This window comes from Balaenoptera physalus (assembly GCF_965194825.1).
Source record: "Balaenoptera physalus genome assembly, chromosome: 4".
Taxonomy (NCBI): Eukaryota; Metazoa; Chordata; class Mammalia; order Artiodactyla; family Balaenopteridae; genus Balaenoptera; species Balaenoptera physalus.
In genome coordinates, this window is record NC_138891.1 from 68,359,512 (window position 1) to 68,380,285 (window position 20,774).

Below are 20,774 nucleotides of genomic sequence, written 5' to 3' on the forward strand. Positions count from 1 at the left end.
TCATTTCTGCTTACTGGTGACAGACAGGCACTCAAGACCCAGCTTAACTGCCACCTTCTCTGCAAAGCCTTCCCTCTCTCCAGCCACTCCCTTCTCGGAACTCACATGGCCTTTTTTTCGTACCTGCCTCTATCATAACCCTTCTGTCACCGCACTTAACTCATTTTATATTTTTCATCAGTTTACATCTACTTTTTCCACTGTACTTCGAATTTCTTAAAGGAAGGGATGAAATCATGCTCATTTTGGAATCCCTCTCTAAACCCACTACTAAGTAACAATGTCTAAGGAATGAATTCATGCATGACCAGAGCTTTCCTATACCTCCTTCGCTGCGCCTGTTCCTTTTCTCTGCTTACAAAATGAAGATTGCACTGATGTGTCTCTTAAGATAATTATGTACTTACGTATGACTGCCAAGTGCTTCAAGATCATAAAAAAGCTTTATAAATGCCAACCATGATTACAACCCTTTGAAACAATGGGATATGTGATTTACAGGTGGAAAAAGATGAGACATAACAGGTAATCCTTCTTGTCTGATCCCCACTTTTATCCCCACCCACCAACAGATAGTAATTCAGAGGCAACAACGCCAGCTTAGGAAGAAGGAGGAGGGTTTAACTGGGGTCTAGATAGGATTTCCAGGGCCTTTTTAGGTACCTCTGTCATGAGGGAAGTTACCTGAATCTGACAAGACGGGCCAAGGGCAAGAGTTCCCAGAAAGATGGATGACACCCAATTCCCAGTTTCAAGAGAGGACTCGGATAAAGAAGGCAGTTGGGTTGGCCCTTCCAAAGCAGAAGATGGTTTAGAGAAGGACTATTAAGGTGGAAATGTCAAACTCTGCTCTATCCTCAACCACCGGTAACCTAACAGGGAAAGAAAGGGCGAGACTTATCTTGTTCACCCTCTCTCCAGGTGTATCATAGCAAGTGACCAGAAAATGTGGGTTGTATATTGAATTAACAGAGCATTCAGATTTTCCTCCCTAGCAATGTGTGTCAGGAGAAGAGGGGGCCGGAACATTTTGTTTGGCTATTTTTCTGGTGGGCTCTTCATAAGATCTTTCAAGAAACTATTGAGTTCAAATGCCATAGTTTCAGAGGTGAGTTACTGAAAAGCCAGCTTTTCACAGAGCTGATGCCATCCATCGTAGAGCAAGGCAGGATCAGTGATCAGATTGTTCCAGACTTGACGTTGTCTGGCCTCCGAGGTCAGAAGCAGGCAGAGAAAACACCGTGATTTACCCAGGGAGGTGGGAATGAGGAGGCTTTGACAGCAGGAGCCTGCAGCTCCAACCCAGCAGTGAGCTCCAACGGTGGTGGATGTTATGTGCCTCAATGTGCCTGAAGAAGTCACCCAGGTCCAAAACAGAACAGGCCCTTGGGTCTTATGTTGGAAACATCAAATTATCCGGGGGTAGAAGATTTGTGGGTGGGATGAGGGGCTGTGTGGGGAGGTCACTTCACATCACAGGTTTCTTGGCAGGATGTAGCCAGGGATCCAATCTAACTTGGATGGGTCCAATCTAACTTGCGGTTTGGGAGTTTCTGCAAGTGGCTCCTGTCTCCCGGAAGAGTTTTGGATGTGGGAACAGTTCAACTTTTTCTCACTTCTCAGCCGTACCATTGTCGAGTCACCTTGGGATGTTTCATTCTTTGGCATCAAGAACTAGTGAGGTGGCCCTCATTACCTCCTTTCTCGACGTCAGTGAGTGAGTTGTTCCCCATGGCTGTCTTATGTGAAATAATTCAGCATTTGTACTTCAATTAAAACTCATAGGTATATATTATTAAATGGTACTGACTCATTCCACTGTTTCTCCTCAGCTGAAGAAGTGCCAGAAAATGCTATGCACAAAGCAATGGTGAAGACTGTGTGTCTCATACGTCCAAGGAGATCACTCTGTCCTGTGTCGGGGTTTTCTCAAGAAGAAATTGAAGTTCCAGATTCTCTCTGCCTTAGAGGGAGAGGAAAATGGCACCTGACTAGAAACTGCTTCCCTTCTTCCCTTTTGTGAGTTTCATAAAAGCAGGGCCAGGCACCCAGAATTTGCTTCATTGAATTAGGCAACCATAATCAAAACCTCTCAGAAGAGATACGCACGGGAGATACACCTTCACACGTCAGCAGGGAAATAGAGGAGGAGAAAAAGTTTAGATTTTATAAAAATCTAACTCTGTTCTTTACATGAATGTGCTATTTTATATTAAATATGCCTGGGAGCAAACAAGCTGGCACTTTATTTCTTCCCTCCTGTTCAAAAGACTGTGCTTCTGCCTCAGACATGGACACTCCAAGCCCAGGGAGCACAGGCTCTGACTTCTCTTCACTACTCTCCGTTTCCTCATCTGCAAAATGGGCATCATAGTCTGGGCCTGGAGCAGCTCCTGGGGTTCCTAGTGTGAGAACCTGTTCTGCGTCATAAACATTCAATACAACAATACAGGTGAAAAAAAAGCTCTGTAAAACTGCAGGCTTTGGGCTTCCCTGGTGGCGCAGTGGTTAAGAATCTGCCTGCCAATGCAGGGGACACGGGTTCGAGCCCTGGTCTGGGAAGATCCCACGTGCCGCGGAGCAACTAGACCCGTGAGCCACAACTACTGAGCCTGCGCGTCTGGAGCCTGTGCTCCGCAACAAGAGAGGCCGCGACAGTGAGAGGCCCGCTCACCGTGATGAAGAGTGGCCCCCGCTCGCCGCAACTAGAGAAAGCCCTCGCACAGAAACGAAGACCCAAAACAGCCAAAAATAAATAAATAAATAAATTAATTAATTAAAAAAAAAAAACACTGCAGGCTTTTTACACAAGGGATAGTCATCAAGACAAGTGGTAGTTCTCCAAGTGATATCAATGAAGAGTCCTAGACTTGGAGTCATAAAAATTGGGCTTCTTAGCCTAGGTTGCCTCAAGCACATACAGTACTTTTAAGTGAATTAGAAAAAGGCACCCCTTGTGGAAACAGTCCTGCAGGTCTGTGGATTGATGAGCAAGTAGCATTTTGGGGCCAAATAGAAAAAGGCACCCCTTCCTCTAGTGGACGCTGCCCTGTGCCTGGATTCTCCTATTCAATTCAGCAGCCCTGGCTCTTCCTGCTTAAATTCTGGAACCACACAATCATTTTTATTACCTCTGAGCCTCCTTTTCCTTCCAGACAGATAGAGTTGAATTGTGATTTCTATGACCTCCTTGAGCTCTAAAAACTACAAAAATTCTAATGAGCTTTCCCATCCTTCTACACAAGGGGCTAGACATCACGTAGATTGAAACTTCTGAGCTTGATCTTTTAAAAATCGTCTGATGACACTCCCTAATATTTGAATGAAACTGTGTATGGTTTGATGTGGGGCAGATTAAAACATAAATGCTTGAGAGAATACGTGATGTCCCAGGTAGAACCGGACATGGGTAGCCTGCCAAACAGGAATAACGACTCTGTTGTCAGCAAGGAAACAAGATGGGGATCTACCCCAATGCCCATCTATCGAGGTCTCTGCTCATTGTCTGTGGGGCTGAATGGCAGTCAGTGCTGGAGTCCTAGCCTCTCCCAGAGCATCCAGGAAGCGCGGGCTGCAAGGAGCGAAAGACTGTTTTCTTTGTTGACGCCTTGTTGCCCGAAAACAGAAATTAGATCCTTGGCCAGAACCTCCTATCAGCAAATCTGAGTGCCAGCAAATGCTTCTCAGTAAGAGAGCAGACAAATAGCAACCTCCCTTTCCAAAGTTCAGGGATTTTCAGCCCTAAAATTAGGTTTCAAGTTTTAAAATCACACATACACATAATGGAACCATTCACAATTCTGAAAAAGTTGGTAGAAGTAAATTTGGTTGTATTTGTGAATATTTCTAAAATCAGTTTTATGGTTTGTTTCGTTTTAGCTTTGTTTTGTATTTAGAGCAAGAGGGAGGGCTTTTGGAAACAATTACAGCCAATGATGTCATTTTCAGAGAAGGAAACCGAAGCCCAGCAAGGGAAAGAGAGTAGCTCCAGGTCACACAGCAGAGCATATTCGATCAGGCTGAGATTATAATCTGACGCTCTTTTCACTCTCCCATGATGAAAATGCAATCAGAAGGTTGGGTGAAAAACGGATGGCACATAAATCATTATGACTCAATTTTTCAGTTTCAAAGGATGAATGTTCTTACCACTACCCAAGATCATAAATGGCAGAAAGTAAATGTGATTTTAAGAAAATGCTTTTATCCATTGGTTTTCTTAAGGGCTACAGACTCTACCACTGCCCATCACAGAGGCAGATGATCTCGCATGGGTTAGTGGAACAGACCCCCTCGGCTAGAACAACCCCAGTCCCCACCCCCCAAAACATTGTCTTTGCAGTGTCTTCCTTAGAATTCACACCAAGGACCAGATGTTCTCTGGATTAACACCTGTTTGCTAACCAGCTCTGTTTCTTCAGAAGTAATGCTCCCACCTTCCTTGCAGCCCCCAAGCACCTGCCAGCAAAACTAACCATGGCCCAGTATTACCCCAGGTGGTCCCCAAAGCCCCTGGGGGATCCCAAAACCATTACCTGGAGACAAACGAAACATTTGGGAGAAGAAAAATAAACGCCAAATATTAAAAGAAGGCTCCCTTTATTTAAAAAATCAGATACAAGCACTAAAATCCGTGAGCTGGAGAGCACCAAAGGGACCCCCAAAATATATGCAGATGGAGAGCGGAATCCATCCGAAATCATTTTCTTCTTCCTGAAGAGCACAACACACCTTCTCAACAGTGGACCCCACTCTCCCCATGGCAACGTGGCCATGGTGCCCTGATTCAGGTGCGATTAAAGATTTCCTTCCAAAGTCACTGGGATGAAGAGCCGTTCCACTCCAACCCCTGTACAACCTTTTTAAAGACACAACTCCTCGGGCAGTCCTTTCTGGCACCCGGCTGGAGGGCGAACGGAAGTTTCCAGTGTAAGGGCGCTCTCTGCTGAAAACACCAGAGTCAAAAACTCCACCCGGGCCCTGGGAAGGCTGAGCTCCTCCGTTTCATGCAGTCGTCATCAGAGTCGTTCCTTTGCAGAGCCTGGGGGCCCTCAAGCCAGCAATACCTGAAGCAGTTCTGACCTCACCAGAGACTCCTCAGAGTCAAACTCATGGCCATCAGCCCTGGGGGAGATGGCGGCTGAAAGGCACAGAGCCAGGAAGGCCTTCTGAGTCCAAATCACACGCTAACTTTAGAAGTGGGCATGTCTGGGAACTGTTGTTTCGCCAAGAATGGACTTACTCTTTCTGCTTGAGTTTTAGGATCTACAGCAAATGAATTGTGTGTGTGTGTGTGTGTGTGTGTGTGTGTGTGTGTGTGTGGTGGGGAGGGCGTGACTGGGCTTTGAGAGATGACCTGCTGAAAAACCAAGACAGAAAGACTGAGAGGGGCAAAGCAAGCATCCTTAGGCACAGAAGGGAGATCTGGTGACTCATATTAACCTGTTAATTTATACCGTGGCTCTGTACAAAAATAAAAAGGTTCTCATAAGATTAACAATTTAAATAAATATCTGATAGAATACTCTTTTTCTCATTTTTATAGCTCATCTTTGGGGTTGATATTTGGTTTGTGCTTCCCTTGCTGTTCTTGATCCAGGATCGCAATCACTTCATCGGCCTGTATTCGCTCCTGCAAAAAAGACAATTTACACATTGCTGTGACAAGCATAATAATCAGTGGCAGAAGCTTCCTCAACACTTCCAGGCATCCATCTGTACATGGATGGGTGCTAAATCTGGCTAAGAAGGAAACCTCATCTCCATCCCTACCCGGGTGCCTTCTCTTGACTTCCCTATGTCCCGAGCAGTTACTTTCCAAGATTTCTCTCTTGCCAAGAAATCTTGTATATTCAACTGCTGACTTCCCTTGCTACTTTGTGGTCCCACAGAGATCTCCGATTCAGTTCTCCAGGTCAGTGTTCAAGCTGAATTCACCATGTTCTCCCCCACAGACCTACTCTGTCCTCTTCACATATTTCTTCTCTCAGTAAAGACCACCACTGCTCCCCCATTTGCCCCAAAAGCCTGACCAGGGTTTCTTGGATCTGATAAATCACCAGTCCTCTCTGTTCTGCCTCCTGTTTCTGCCCCCTTTTTTTCTCAGTGCACATACTGTTGCCTTACGTTAGGCCAGTGTTTCTTAACCTTGGCACGGCTGACATCTTGGAGCAGAGAACTCTCTGCTGTGTGGGCTGTCCTGTGCATTGTAGGGTGTTTAGCGGCATCTCTGGCTTCTGCCTACTAGAGGTAACCAGTGGCACATGCCCGGCCCCAAGTCGTAACAGCCAAAAATGTCTCTAAGTGTTGCCAAATGTGCCCTACAGGACGCAAAACCGCTCCTGCTTGAGGACCATGGGTTTACCCTCTCATCATCTCTTAACTCAATTACTGCACCAGCTTCCAAACTGATCTGTTTCACATCCCCTCCTACGTGCTTCTGATGCACTTGAATCATGACCCCCACCCTCTCCTGCTCACTGCTCACAACCCTCACATGGGTTCCCATTGCTCGACGCTCTAGGTCCGACCTTCTTGATGTGCTTATAAGGACTGACTTTTCTCTCTTCTTCAGCTCGCCTTGTCTTCCCCTCTCGCCTCACCTTACGTTCCACCTTCCTGACTTACCGCAAGGTCTCTGCATGCAGCACTCTGGGAAGGACTTCCTCATCCTACTCCAGGTTAAGTGCCCTAGGATTTAAAGGATGCTTCCATTGCATCCTAGGCTGTCTCTTATCCCCACACCAATCCTTCAACAGGCCCAGCTGGTCTACCTCCAAATGGCATCTCCAATCGCCCACATCTTTTCACCTTCTTTATCATGACTCTAGTCTACGACGTGTTAGCTACAGTAATCTTTCCTATCCTGTAACTCCTGGGGCTGGAGGAGGTGAGGACGGAATATGGCTTCCCCCCTACAGTTAGGGTAGAATTCATATTTCTTGAGCAGCTTGTCCAGTCTGATCGCCGCCTCCTCTGTGCCCTCTTTTCAGCCGACTCTCCACCTCGCATACCATGTTCTGGCCACCCTGGCTTTCTTTGCTTCTTGACTGTTCTGTGTTCATTCTTGTCTCTGGGCCTTTACAACCTCTTCTCCACCTGGAATACTCATCCCAAGACCTTTACCACGGTTAGCTTCTTCTTGTCACTTGTCTGGAGGCCCCTAACACTTCACCCCCGGCTCCTTTTTACTCTCAGATCAGTTGCCTTGTTCTCTTTCCCACACATCATTTCTCACTATCTGAAAATCCCTCAATTATTTATTCTTTTACTTATTTGTTGTCTTTTTTCACTAGAAGGTAAGCTCCGTGAAAGCAGGGAGTCTTGTCATGTTTGGTCACTGTTGTATTTCCTGTGTCCAGAAAAGCTACGGACATTTGGCAAGGGAGTATTATAGTTGATGAATAAATACAGAAGTGGATGAAGGGCTGCCCCTGTCTAAAATGTCTCTCCCTCAGGAAATCATGCTCATCTTTTAAGGCTCATGTCAAATGCCATCTCCTCAATGAAGCCTTTCCTGGTTTCCTCTTTCTATCCCCTAAACACCATGCATTTTTTTAAATTAATTAATTTTATTTTTAGCTGCATCTCGTCTTAGTTGCTGCATGTGGGATCTTTCATTGCAGTGTGCCGGCTCTTCGTTGCGACACACGGGCTTCTCTAGTTGTGGCGTGCAGGCTCTCTAGTTGTGACCCGTGTGCTCAGTAGTTGTGGCGCATAGGCTTAGTTGCCCTGCGGCATGTGAGATCTTAGTTCCCCAGCCAGGGATTGAACCAGTGTCCCCTGCATTGCAGGACGGATTCTTAACCACTGCACCATGAGGGAAGTCCCCACCATGCATTTTTGCCTCTAATAATTCCTACTGAACTTTGCTATGCTTTTATTACTCAGGCCCCTGTATTATCTCTTCACTTTGACTTTAAGCTCCCTGAAAATAAAAGTTATGTCTTATCCAGTTTGTATCTCCTATAGGTAGTCCCTAGCACAATGTCCAGCATAGTAAGTTATAAAAAGAACTATTTTATGACTTGAAAACAAAGCCTCTTGTATTCAAGAGCTTGTAATTGAGCATGATGTTGACCAAAAGGCACCTATAAGGACCAAATAACAGAATAAATAACAGAAAACTAAATTGTCTTGATGTCCAAATAAAATGGGCATTACTTTTATGAATATGGGGAGAACATCTTGCTGATTAGCAAACTGATGTAGATATAAAATGTTGCAATCTGAATGCACAGGAGACTGTTGTCATGTATGTCCTGAAAGGAAAGATGTTTAAGAGCTGCAAGTCTCTATACAAGGAACTGAAGCTTCTAATATTGGGCATCCTTACCGGTGTATGTTGCTAAATACTCCTTGAGAATTCAGTGCCTTTAAAGTAATCTATAATGAGCATGAAAGTCTGCCAGTTCTGATGATGTATTGATAGGCAGGCTTTCTTTGCCCAGGGATTCAACCTGAGAGTAGATGCCTAACTCAGGGACTCTGAAGTTTTTTTGCACATTGAAATCACCTGGGGAACTTTTAAAACTTCCGACACTCAGGTTACAGCCCAAACCAATTAACCCAGAATTTCCAAGGGTGGTAGACAAAATGTCGATAGTTGGTAAAGATCGCCAGTTGATTCCAATGCGGAGCAAAGTCTGGGAATCACGTCATAGGCAAAATGTTCTAGCAGTTGCCTCAGAGGCGCTGGTCATTTTCTTCTGTGACCACTAGATGTCGCCACAGCATGGAGAGTGAAGAATTTTCCTAACACTGTACTTTCCAGGTTAGCAAGGCTCAAAGAGAACTTTGTGTTAGCTTATTTTGATATAAAAAATATCTTGGAAGAGAGGGCTGAGGTAATGAATAATAAAACAGGTTAAATGTTTATTGAATTAAACACTAAAGAGAAAAAAAGGCGAGGCAGTTTTTCAACGTGATAGCTGCACTGCGTACTCAGGTACCTAGGTTCCTTAGTCCAGAAGGAGTGATGTGGAGGAACGCTGACATTTTGGATGTGGAGACACAGGAGGAGAGAGGAATTACAGGTGAAGGAGACTGCTCAGTCCCCAGTGAAGTTTTCAGATTTCTCCCTGCTCTGCTCCCTCTGTCAGGACCATTCTTTTCTCTTTCTGTGCCTGGCTATCGTCCTCTGCTCTCTTAGGATTGCGCTTATATACGTAAGTCTTCCTTGCTATCCCCCTGCAAACGCAGACTGCTGTCTTCTCCCCATTTCCTTTTCAGCCTTTCTAAGCTCCTCGTGGTCAAAGCTATGCTTTGTTCAACTGTGTACCCCCAGGGCCTACCTAGTGGAGTTTTCCAGGCACATAGTAGATCTTCCATAAACATTTGTGAAATATATGAAAGAATGCTTAGGGGATATGACCTAAAAACTGAGTCAGCTTTGACGGCAAAAAGTATATGAGAAAGAGAAATTCATTTTAAAGTTTCTGATGAAATTGGATCCAATTTAGGGATGTAAAAAGGAAATTTGGTTAGAATGCCATTTTCAAGACTAGAATTTCATAGCTTCATGAAGACTCAAGGCTGGAGGAGACTTCGAAGTCGTCTGGTTTAGCCCTTGCCATGAAGTTTCAGGTTCAGCTTCAGCGTTCCATGCCAAGCAATTGCTGAGGCTTTGATTGGAGCCGTCCAGTGACAAGAAACTCAATACTTCCACAGAAGACAAGTCCACCAAATAGTGCTGATGATTACAAAGTTATTCCTTATGTTGAGCCTAGATTTTCCTCCCAGGGGCTTGTATCCACAGGTCTTAATTCATCCCTCTGCAGCCTCACAGACAGACACCATAATCTCTGCCCACAGCATCCAGAAGGATGTGATCATGGTCTATTACCCAGGCTAAGCATCCTTAGCTATTTCCAATAGAATAATAACAATATTTTAATATTTAATTTAATAGTAGTAAATGATAAACTTTCAGGTCTCCTCACCCTCTTACATATGTTTCATAAATTATTCAGTGAACTTTTTAAGGATTTGTTGAGAAAACAAATCAGTCTTCCCAGTGACCAGTAAAAAATGATTCCTCTCTCCTGATGCTACAATATATGAATAAACTCAAGACTAATTAGAGACTGCCAAATATCACTGTGATGTCTATTTCTGCAAACCTTCACTTCTAAGAACCCATCTGATTAAGAACTGCATTCATAGCCCTTCTTTTCCTCAAACTCATCCTACAAACATCAAATGTGTAATTGCTAGGTCATGGATCTGATTAACAAAATTTGTTCTTGCTTAGAAAACAGAGCCAGTGTTGGAAACCAGACAGAAAGGATTCTGTAAAAGTTTTTGTTTTGTTTTGTTTTGGTTTTGGTTTGGTTTTTTTCCCATGATCTCTAAGATCCCTGAACGGTTATGGATCAACCCAAAGGACTTTTCCGATAAATCAGTTCATGAAGCAGGTCTATAGGGTGTCTCAGTGGCTTTCTGGGTGGGTCAGAAACTCACCAATTCTCTGTAGAGTGGGTCCAAGGTAAACCACAGAGCCACAGCACACCTCTGGCCCTTGGTGACTGCCTTCACCCCATGCGGGTTCTCTCCTCCAGATGAGAAGCTGATCATACGCCCACACTTTGGTTTTATAGAGGCCTGAGAAAGAGAGTGAAAATTTGACTCTCAATTCCTATACTGTTAACATTTCTACAATCCCCCTTCTCTATCCTTCTAATGGAATCCTGGGATTGAAGAAGACAAAATTGTTTCAATTTCCTCGACTGTAAAACAAAGATAAGGTCAAAACAATACCTAATTCAGAAAATAAAGTTATCAGGTAAAACGGTTGGCACAGTCCATGGCAAATGGTAATCGCTCAATACATGCTATGTTAGTGGCTGGTAAACTTCATGAAGGCAAAGCCTCTCCCTTTTAATTCACGTCTCTAATTTTAGCACTAGCATAACATCTGGCCTAAGTAGATGTACATTTAATATTTGTGGAATGACAAAAGCAAATCAAGGGGACATGTAGAGTGCTGGTAAATTCTTATAATTGATCTAGGTAGTGGTTCCATGGGTGCACCCTTTCTAATTCCTTATTGTGCATTTATGGTTTGTGAACTTCTCGTAATACAAAAATTTTTTAAAGTCAAGTCTAATCCCATATGATACTTTAATTCCCGTTACAATATTCCTGCCCAGTAGTCCTTAGCCAATGTTTTCATACCTCCAGTGATGAGAACACACCACCCCTTCAGGTGACCAATTCCATGGCCTCCAGGGCTCTGGAATGATGGGCACAGTCCTTCCAAGCTTGGCTCAGATGGAGCTGTCCACTAATGATTAGGTAGGACAGGGTAGAAGGGAAAGAGGCACTGCTGGGGGTCCTGAGCCAGAGTATTAGATCAAACAAGCAGGCTCTCCAAACTGAGTAAGCTGAAGCAATGGAATATTAGGGGTCTCGCTTCCGTGAGTAAAGTGTCTGCTTTAAGCAGAGTTCATTTTTCTTTCTTGAGAAACACAGAAACCTGACTTATTCCATAGTACAGCTTAGAAATAAAAGCAAGAAAGTGGCACCAATTGTTGTACTATTTGATAAGATGGACCAGTTCTAACAAGCTATTTTCTGAATTGACTTGAGTTGATACATGACCATTAGAAGAAACTTTGGTCCCCTTCACCATAAAATGGGGTGGCTAAGTTTTTCCACTGCCAGCTTCAGGAGGAATATTTGGAAGATTTCCTGAAGTCCTTGGATGCTACTTAACGTAGGTACTCCCAGACTGTGTGACGAACTTGTGGAAGGTCAAAGGTAAGTGGAGTAGTCAAAGATCCTGAGGGGTGTGTGTGTGTGTGTGTGTGTGTGTGTTGTTTGTGTGCGTGTGTTAAAAGGAAGAACAGAGAAAAGCAGTCACTTTCTGGGTTACTCTTCTGTTCACAATAATTGAGGAGTGATTTGTCTTTGCTAGAGAGAGTTGCTTTTCTCAAGCAGCTTTATCAAAGTGACTTTCTGATGTAAATCTAGGTTCCTAGTTACTGGTACCTTCAGTATCAATCCGATTTTGTGTTTCTGGAGGAAGAATTTGTTGTGCATTTTCACACAGAAACAGCAAAATAACTAATACTAGAAAATATATGAAGCAGGACAGGAAAGCCTTCCTATACGCATGGCTTTAGGATCTAATTTCAAATTTTCTGAGCTGCTCATTCCCTGGTGCTGGTCAAGGGCTTACTTATCCACACGTGGTCGTCATTGCTTCTATGTGATTAGAGTCTTGGCATCAACATGTTACAATACTAAAGAGAGGCTGTGGGAACAATTTAATGCTTTGTCTCTGATGGAAGAATTGAAAATATGCTTACACATGGAGAACTTTGGGAAAAGAAGCTATCAATTGCCTGAAGCAGTTGGGATTGGTTATAGGTATGTGGGGTCACGAAGGACTAATCTTATCAAATGGAGAGCATCACTTCTCATATATCAGGTATGCGGAGGAATAAACAAGCTCCACTAATGACATTGCTTCTAAGGGAAAATATATTCTGAAGTTTAAATGATTGTAAACATACGTTTGGAACACAGCTCCACTGAGTTTAGTTTTTCATGAAGCAAATGGAACTCATTGGATTTTATCTTTTTCAAACTTGCACAGAGAAACCAAAATAACTAAATACCCATGTTTCACAAATATGCTGCTGTTGAAAATAATCCATGGTTCTTCCAAGTATGACGAAAGAAAATTCCTTTTGCTTTGCATCTAACTGATGATTAAAGTCAGAGAAGGCTTTGTGCTGTACTTGCCTTGAATAAATGTAAATATTCATCCACCATTCAGTAATTATACAATTTCCAGATTTTTCCAAAGTAAAGAACTTAGGAGACTATTCTTCCTTGCATAGCACAAAGCTGGGGCATTTCCCTGCTCCAATTTTCCCTCCAGAATCAAAGGAGGGAAAACTGAAAAGGAAAACTATCTATTTCTCTTTGTTATTGGCACTGGTTACCTAAGAATTTTAATTATCTACAAAATGCTCCCAAAACTCCACCATATGCGTTAATCTGAAGTAGAACTAATTTTTGAAAATAGATCTCTCAACTTGGAGCTTTTTCATTAAAACATTTTTTAAATTAGTTTTTCTTTTACTTTTTTAGGGGATGGTGGTGGTTAGATTCAGTACTTTTAAAAATAGCTGCATCTTTATCTTAAAAGTATAAATCTCTTAAAGGGGAATAGTATCTGCTTTCACACCTTTAAAAAACAGAATTACAGTTAATTTGCATTCAAAAATTGGTGAATTCACACATATTTAATGATTCATTTAATTAATGATTCATACATAGTATGAATTAATGATTCATACATATCAATAATATTCCTGCCTTACTTATTTTCAAACATTGAGCATTTCCAAATATGGCCACTAGATGGAGAAGAAGCAAAGAAATCTTTTCAACCACCTGCCTGATTTTCTTTTCAATTGTGTGAAATTCAAGCAGTTTTGAACCTGTTAGCAGAGCTCAGAAATCAAATGCTTTCTGCACAGAGGCTTTTCAAAAGTTGATATTTTTGTATTGGCATTTAAACTGAGCCTGGATCATCAGTCTTGATTTAATTTCCCAAATCATGAAGCATAAAGATACTCCCATGATAATATTTAAGCTTTTTACAAAAAGGAGTGTGAGGCATCATGACCTTTTAAATATACAGTACATTAAAGTGTATGAAATATTTTTCTTAATTATATCAATGTTTCTGGACAATTTTAACCAGAATTCCCATAGGTTTTCCCTTTAAATCCAGTAATACATCGTTTTTATATCATTTGCTTACACTCTGGTAGTATGCCATGAATGAGACCAAGAAGAGGGTACAAAATATGAGGGGAAAGACATAAAACTCAGAAAAAAGTTGTGGAAATAGCTTACATAATGCAAAATCCTTGAAGTTTATCACATACATGTCTCAACTATTTTGATTTTGTATAGAGGAAAGAGATATCTCATAATCTATTTATAATTCAATTATCTCCTCAATCAGAAAACCTCTTTTTTCTACCACGGCATATGCTGTTCGGCTTAAAGACCAAAGATTCTGGCTATACGGTTTATAAGTGTTCAGTAGGCTGGTTTTCCAAAGGCATTAGTTTGCATAGGAAGATGGTGGTTGAGTTTAACTTTTGTTTTTTGATCTACGAAGGTGTGTTTAGAATCTCATCCAAAGTATGAATATATAACACATGTGTGTCTGTGTGAATGTGTATATATCAATTTTCAAGTATAGGTTTACTTACCATCAGAATTTTATAAATATATATGTATACATATATATATATACACACGCATATCATAATTTGGATAATGAGGGGTCTGGAAGCCAATGCTCACCTAAACATACAGAGCACCAGGGTACTTGAAAGCCATTCTGTGGAGTCATTTGACTTGTCACAGTCGTGGGTGATTTAAGAATAGGTGTTTTTATGTTTCCATCAGATTACTTGACAAAGAATCAGAAGACCTAGGTTCTGGTTCTAAGTCTAACACAAACTAACTATATGATCCTTAATATATATTCTTTAAATTACCCATCTGTAAAAGGGAAAAGAAGATTTTTATTGATGATTCCATTTCTAACATTTTATAATGTATACATTTACTGGATCTCTCTCCACCTCATGAATTCTCAAGCTCAGAAACATTTGAAATCCAGCAGTCTTTGGAAGTGGCAAAATTGAGACTAAAAATGCTAGATAAATTTGCAAGAATAGGCTGGCTTACAGTCACAGTCTTGGCATCCATCTCAGTGAATATGAATTCTCCTCCTTCAAAGTCATCATTCATATATAGGAGAGCACTGTAAAAAGAAAGGGAAGCAATTTGTACTCTTATATGCCTACACAACATCACCCCAGAATACTGCAGACTGGGCATGAACTGACCAGCCTGATTAGTAAGTTTCCTCTGAACTAAACATTAAAATGATTGACCCTTCTAACCCTCAAGAGTAAGATCAGATGTAGGGTCATAACCCTGAAGTATTTATTTATTCTACTCAGGTTCAAGTTTTAATTATATGTCAAACTTCATCTCACATTTCACCTCCTCCAAATAAAACCTAACTAGGTGTAATCTAGCCCTTTGATCTCAGCCACAGAGTCTAAAACTCTGTTCTTTCCTTTTATACTAATAACTCGAAAGGATGTATTTTTTTCCGTAAGTAGCTGGAGAGATCTAAGGGGTGTATCCAAGTCTTGCAGATAGGGGGCGCTGAATAAACATTTTTGTATAGAGCACAGTGTAGTAATAATTAACACATTATATACATGATGACTACAACTCCTGACTCTTTACACAGTAAAATATCATTCAATAAGAGAAAACTTTTTTGTCCTGAGTTTTCAGTTTCTTACTTACAAAATGCAGACATAGTTAAATGATGTGATGAGATCCCTATGCCTGCTGAGATGCACACCCTGTGTTCTCAGACTGAGATATTAATACATATACCGCAAGGCATATGTTTAAATAAAAGCCAAGTGAGGAAAAAAAAACCCATAAACTTTACTTTTTATGTTAAAACAAAAGGGACATTCTGTGGAATAAGATGCAACAAATCGTGCAGGGATTTTTAAGATAAAAATATGAGATGCTGAAGTCACTTCTCAGTTGTGGCAGCTGCTTCAGAAGATTATTTGAGCATTTCTGCTTCATCGAGATGAATGTGATGACAAGCAAAACAGATCAGCTTCCTAGTTTCCACGGGGTTTTGATAACTGTTGGGCAAAAGCTTGGTTCTGAATCAGATGCTGGCCGTACCTATAGTCCCGGAATGTGTAAGCAGGGGGCTCCTTCCAGCATTCATTGGCCTCTGGATCCAACAGGCAGTTGTCAGCATGGATGGGATGACTGAGGTCATTTCTTCTATCCTGTTGACCTGCCAGGAAAGGGAACAGGGAAGCATGAGAAATTGAATGCTGTAACCTGCAAGAGCAAAGCTGGCAATCTGTCTTCTCCCATGGCTGCTGCCCTTTGCAAATTTGAGGATCAGAAGGCAGGGCAGGCTAAAGAACACTGGGCAAGCACCGTGAAGAGACTGGTCCTGCTTTGATACGAACTTGATGTAAAAGACTGTAGGCAAGTCACACCTGTCTCTTCAGCTATAAAAGTTCTCCGATATAAATATACATGCAGAAATTCCATGCATTTCATGGGCTGTACTTTGTGTGGGGCAGTCAAAGGATGAGGATAAAATGCAAACGTCAAAAAGGAAAGATCTGATGCAGCTGAAGGTTCACAAGTGGAAAAGTCTACTTCTGTGACATTCTCTCTCCCCTCCTCCTCAGGAGGGTAGAGAAGAGAAGATGGAGAGAAAAAAATAGTGATGCCAGGGAGTGAGGGGGTCTCTGCCTTTTTAAGCACATTTCTTTCAACAATCCTTTTTATCTTCTACGCTTCTCCTCAGTGCTGGTGGGCATAATGGTGACTGTAATTTCCGGGTTCTTGAACCCTGAAAAGTGAAACCTAGAGCAGAAAAGTATTTTTCTGTGTGATGGTAGCAAGCAGAAGAAATGGATTTGAAAGGGAAAATAGGCAGCGTGGTGGTCTTCTAATACTTTAGGGGACCAGCAAAGTAGAAAAAGAGGGAAGGGAAAAATCAGAGTGAGTAAGCTTCTTTTGTTTTAGAAATGTAGAACTCTTCTGAACCGTTAGTCTGACATGTTCATAGAGCTCTGCTCTGCATTGTTTTCTTTCTCATTTCACTGTGGGTAAAAGGGAACACGTTCAGACTCTGGAATCTCACCAGACAGGGCTGTGCGGCAGACCATGTGTGTATAGGAAAAGTACAGGGTTGAGTTCAGCATGAAATAGGATTCGACAATCTTTCGAGCCTTCTCGCTGATGTCATAAAACAGACGGGCACTCTTCAGGGGGACTCGGCCTTCATAGCCAAACTGAAGAAAAAGAAGAATATTAGGAACCACTGGGTTGATTGGAAGGCTTGAGAAAACCATATGCTAGGTTTTATTAAGCCAACATAGGATGCTCGTCTCGCTGTTGGCTCGTGGGAATACTACTACAGACCTGTGGATTTGGTTTAGGAAACTGAGGGAAAGTTGGAAGCTAATCATCCCCCTCCTCTTCTCTCAGAACACTTTCCTCCCCCTTCTACAAAAACGCCTCTCGCAGTACAGACTGATAACTTTTTTGAGTATGTTTTCACCATTGGACCTTGAGCTTCTTGAGGACAAGGGGGTTGTGTATTATTTGTCAGACGCAAATCTAGGAAATAGAGTTTGATCCATTGATAACCGAACGGAGGAATGAAGGAGTGATTAAAAACAATGAAGGTACCATTTCATACTTGCTCTCTTCAATGACCCGATAGGTCTATATCTTAAACCCTTGTCTTCCCTGTATCTGTCATTCCCAGAAGATCCTGGGTTGACAATTAGGAATTCAGATCCAAAAGAAGTTAAGTTTTACTTTGAGTGCTTTCAGGACAGTTGCACCTTCAAACTTTTCATTGGGTGTATGGGGTGAAGTTTTTCCTCTGTATCCATCACCAACAAGCATGATTCCCTAGAAGCAAAATACAAGGTGCTTTATTAATGAGGATTATGAATTCATCACATCTCCCTTTCTGCCTTGACTTCCAGAAAGCTGAGAACCAAAGTCAATACTCAGAACCATCTCCATTTTATTCTAGGATTCCGGTATCATTAATTCTTCCAACCAAAAGAGGGATCTTTATTTAACTTTCACCCCGCATTTTCATTATAAAATGGTGCCACCACTTTCTGTAGAAATAGGTAGAACATAAATAATTAATATATTGATTAATTATTGATAAAAATAAAGAGATTTTTCCCAGCGACTTTATATGATAGGCAGGGCACATGCTGGATACAGTTGTCCTAGGAATTAAGCCTCTAGCTCTTCCAGACCCAAGAGCTATGTACAGAGCTGGACAAAACTCCAATCACTCCAACCCAAAGGCTATGAAAGTGCCTCCACAATCAATGTCCTTCTCCTAAAGAAAGTAACGTTTCAGCCTTGGTTTCCTGGCTCCAAGTAAGTCCAGGACCAAAGCTCTTCCACGCTCAGGCCAGACCAGCGCAGTGGGGCTTCCGGGCCTCACACTAGCAACGCTGTGCAGCTCCCGGCACTGTTCTTCCGACAGGACGTTATCCAGGAGGACGCGCTGAGTCCCGTTCAGCTGCTCGGAGTTGTAGACGAACGTGATGTTCTCATAGAGCAGGGGGCCACCTGCAGGGACAAAACACACGGTTGTCCTTGTTACCTCTGTTCCCAAGGCGGGAAGCACAGAACACCCAACAGCTTTCAATGTGCAGTTCAGGAGTCAGTTTCCTCAAGAATATTTAGGAACGCAAAGACAAATTACAAATCTGGAAGGCTGAGAAACGCAATATGGATTCAAGAAAAAGTCAGATGTCTGGCTACCAGGTTTCCCCATGATGTCGTAATTAATATATTACATTTGTATAGGATTTGGGGATTGATAAACTATTTTTTTTTTCACTTGATTCCAGGGATGATCCCGCAAAACAGACTGGGCATCTCATAGGATTCTTCTCGGTGAAGACTTTCCAGAATTCTCTCAGCAGTGGGCCCCTCCCTTCTCCACAGCCCTGGGTTCCTACCTCTGCCACAACATCTCATGCAATTACTGGATGACATGACCTCAGGGTAGGTAAAGACTTTTTAAAGAGATAGCAGGACAACCAAACAATTGAAAAATAAAAAGAAAGAGAGAAAAAAATTATTTGACGACATGTTTGTGTCCTCAGTTCCACCGGTATCCAGAGCAAAACCTTCACCAAGTAACTCAGGGAATAAATGCCCATCAGGACAGTCATAACCAAGTCACCTGACTCCTTCCCAGTCTTCTTTCCACCATCTACTGACTCTGGATGGTCTGACTTTTGGAATATCTCTTTTTCTCTGCTCTCTGGGCAAATTATATTGAGATATATATATATCTCTCCCCCACAGGAGAGTTTCCTGTAGGCACCTGCTCCCTCACTGGACAGAGCTTACAACTTTATAAAATTAGCTCCATATTGGCTCTTCAAAGCATGATGCTTTGTTTTAGGTGGCGAAATGACAAAATCTCGACCTGACATGGTTCTTTCCTCATAGAGAATAGGACTGAGGGACAAAGCCTCTGATGGTGAGGAAATCTTCCAATGTAGCAAAGTACAAACACCTTGAACCAGAAAACTGAATAGAAAAGCAAAACTTGTTTTTCTCCTCTTTATAATATTCCTCCTAAGGGACCTGATGCCTGTCAACAAGAGCAGTTCACCATGGAGGGCATGGGAGTGAGGAGGGCTCCTCCCATCCTCCCCAGTTGGGCAATGGTCACCAGCACCCTGGTCTAAAACACATCATTGAAGGAGAAAGAGGCAACTGAAATTGATGTCTACTCTTTGGCTTTAAAACAGATTAGTCAAACTAGGGAACAGCACTGAATGTTATTAGTCCAGTTGGGATAAAAGAGTTACTACAGCCCATGATTAATGGAATATTAAAATAATGGGACAGTGTTTCTCAATCTTGAGTAATGCATGGTTATCTGTTAAAGCAAAAGTTCCCTAAGAAGCTTCAGTGCTGACAAATTATTTGTACTGCAGTTTTACTTCCATGTTTGCAATCATAAAACTGTAAGTACAGTATTTATTTTTATAGCTTCATACAACTATCATACCCAAACCAATGTACAAGATTAAATAAAAGCAAGAACATAAAACCAGCTAAATTCAAATTAACAATATTAATAAAATGGTTAATGTTATTTTGTGGAAACTGAAAAGCAGTGTTCCACATGAATATTCTAATGAGTGATCTGGCCCTGGTTCTTCTGAGCCAGCATTCCTCAGAGTGCTCTTGGTGTGCAATGACTCATTCTACTACAAGTTTTCTCTGTTGAAACTACTGTGGAATCTTAGTGGACCATGATGAATTTTGGCCTTCATCTGGTCTTAATACATTATTCATAAGTTTGTCCTACTTCAATTCTTATTAGTCTTTGACCATTGAAGTGTTATTAACCGATGCCAATGTGATGGTAACTGCATCCATACCCACTGAGGTATGAAATCTCATGGCAGTCCTTGGCTATAAGTGGTTATTCAGATGACCCACTAGTTGCCCCTCTTAATTTTTTAAATGGCCATCAAAATTTATAAACACAGAATTTCTTGGATTCCAGGAATATATCCACAAGCTCCCAGTATTAGTATCAATCTTTTGGATGAATAGAAAATACATACATAAATATCTATATCTATATCTATGTATCTCCTACAATTCAATGTTTTTCAAACTGTGTTCTACAGAAAAGTTTTTAATGAAAAAAGAGTTTATTGATCAAATATGTTTGGGAAGTACTGGGGTAAACAAAATTTAAGAGGACTTCTTGGAACTTTTAATATGTGAACAGGCATTATGAATATCCTAAATATCAATATAATATGCAGCAGTTCTCACCCTTAAATAAACACAATACCCACCCTTTCTTCCTTCCCTCTTTCCTCCCTCCCTTCCTCGCTCCCTGCTTCCTCCCTCCTTCCCTCATTCCTTCCTTCCCCTCTTCCCCTTCTTTCCTCCTTCCCTCCCTCCCTCCTTCCCACCCTCCCACCCTCCCTCCCTCCTTCCTTCCTATGGCAGAGAGACTCTAGGTTGTCCCCTAATGGTCACAGCCTCCTGGTATGCATAGGTTTGTGTACTTTGCTTCCCTCAAGTGTGGGTGGGACCTGGAGCTTGCCTCTAACTAACAGAATATGGCAAAGGTGATGGGCTATCAC

The 20,774-nt window shown here is 41.9% G+C and overlaps 1 protein-coding gene across 1 annotated transcript in view; it reads right to left on the reverse strand.

The window, feature by feature from the left end:
• Positions 1 to 4,582: 4,582 nt before the first annotated feature.
• P3H2 (prolyl 3-hydroxylase 2) overlaps positions 4,583 to 20,774 on the reverse strand; it is a 154,476-nt gene continuing 138,284 nt past the window's right edge. Inside the window, exons 9-15 of the mRNA XM_082461472.1 lie at positions 18,086 to 18,213; positions 17,431 to 17,526; positions 16,748 to 16,898; positions 15,763 to 15,880; positions 14,725 to 14,800; positions 10,462 to 10,602; positions 4,583 to 5,632 (exon numbers count right to left, since the gene is read on the reverse strand). Coding sequence (XP_082317598.1) covers positions 5,540 to 5,632; positions 10,462 to 10,602; positions 14,725 to 14,800; positions 15,763 to 15,880; positions 16,748 to 16,898; positions 17,431 to 17,526; positions 18,086 to 18,213 — 803 coding nt within the window. The 3' untranslated portion in view covers positions 4,583 to 5,539. The remainder of the gene's footprint in view (positions 5,633 to 10,461; positions 10,603 to 14,724; positions 14,801 to 15,762; positions 15,881 to 16,747; positions 16,899 to 17,430; positions 17,527 to 18,085; positions 18,214 to 20,774) is intronic.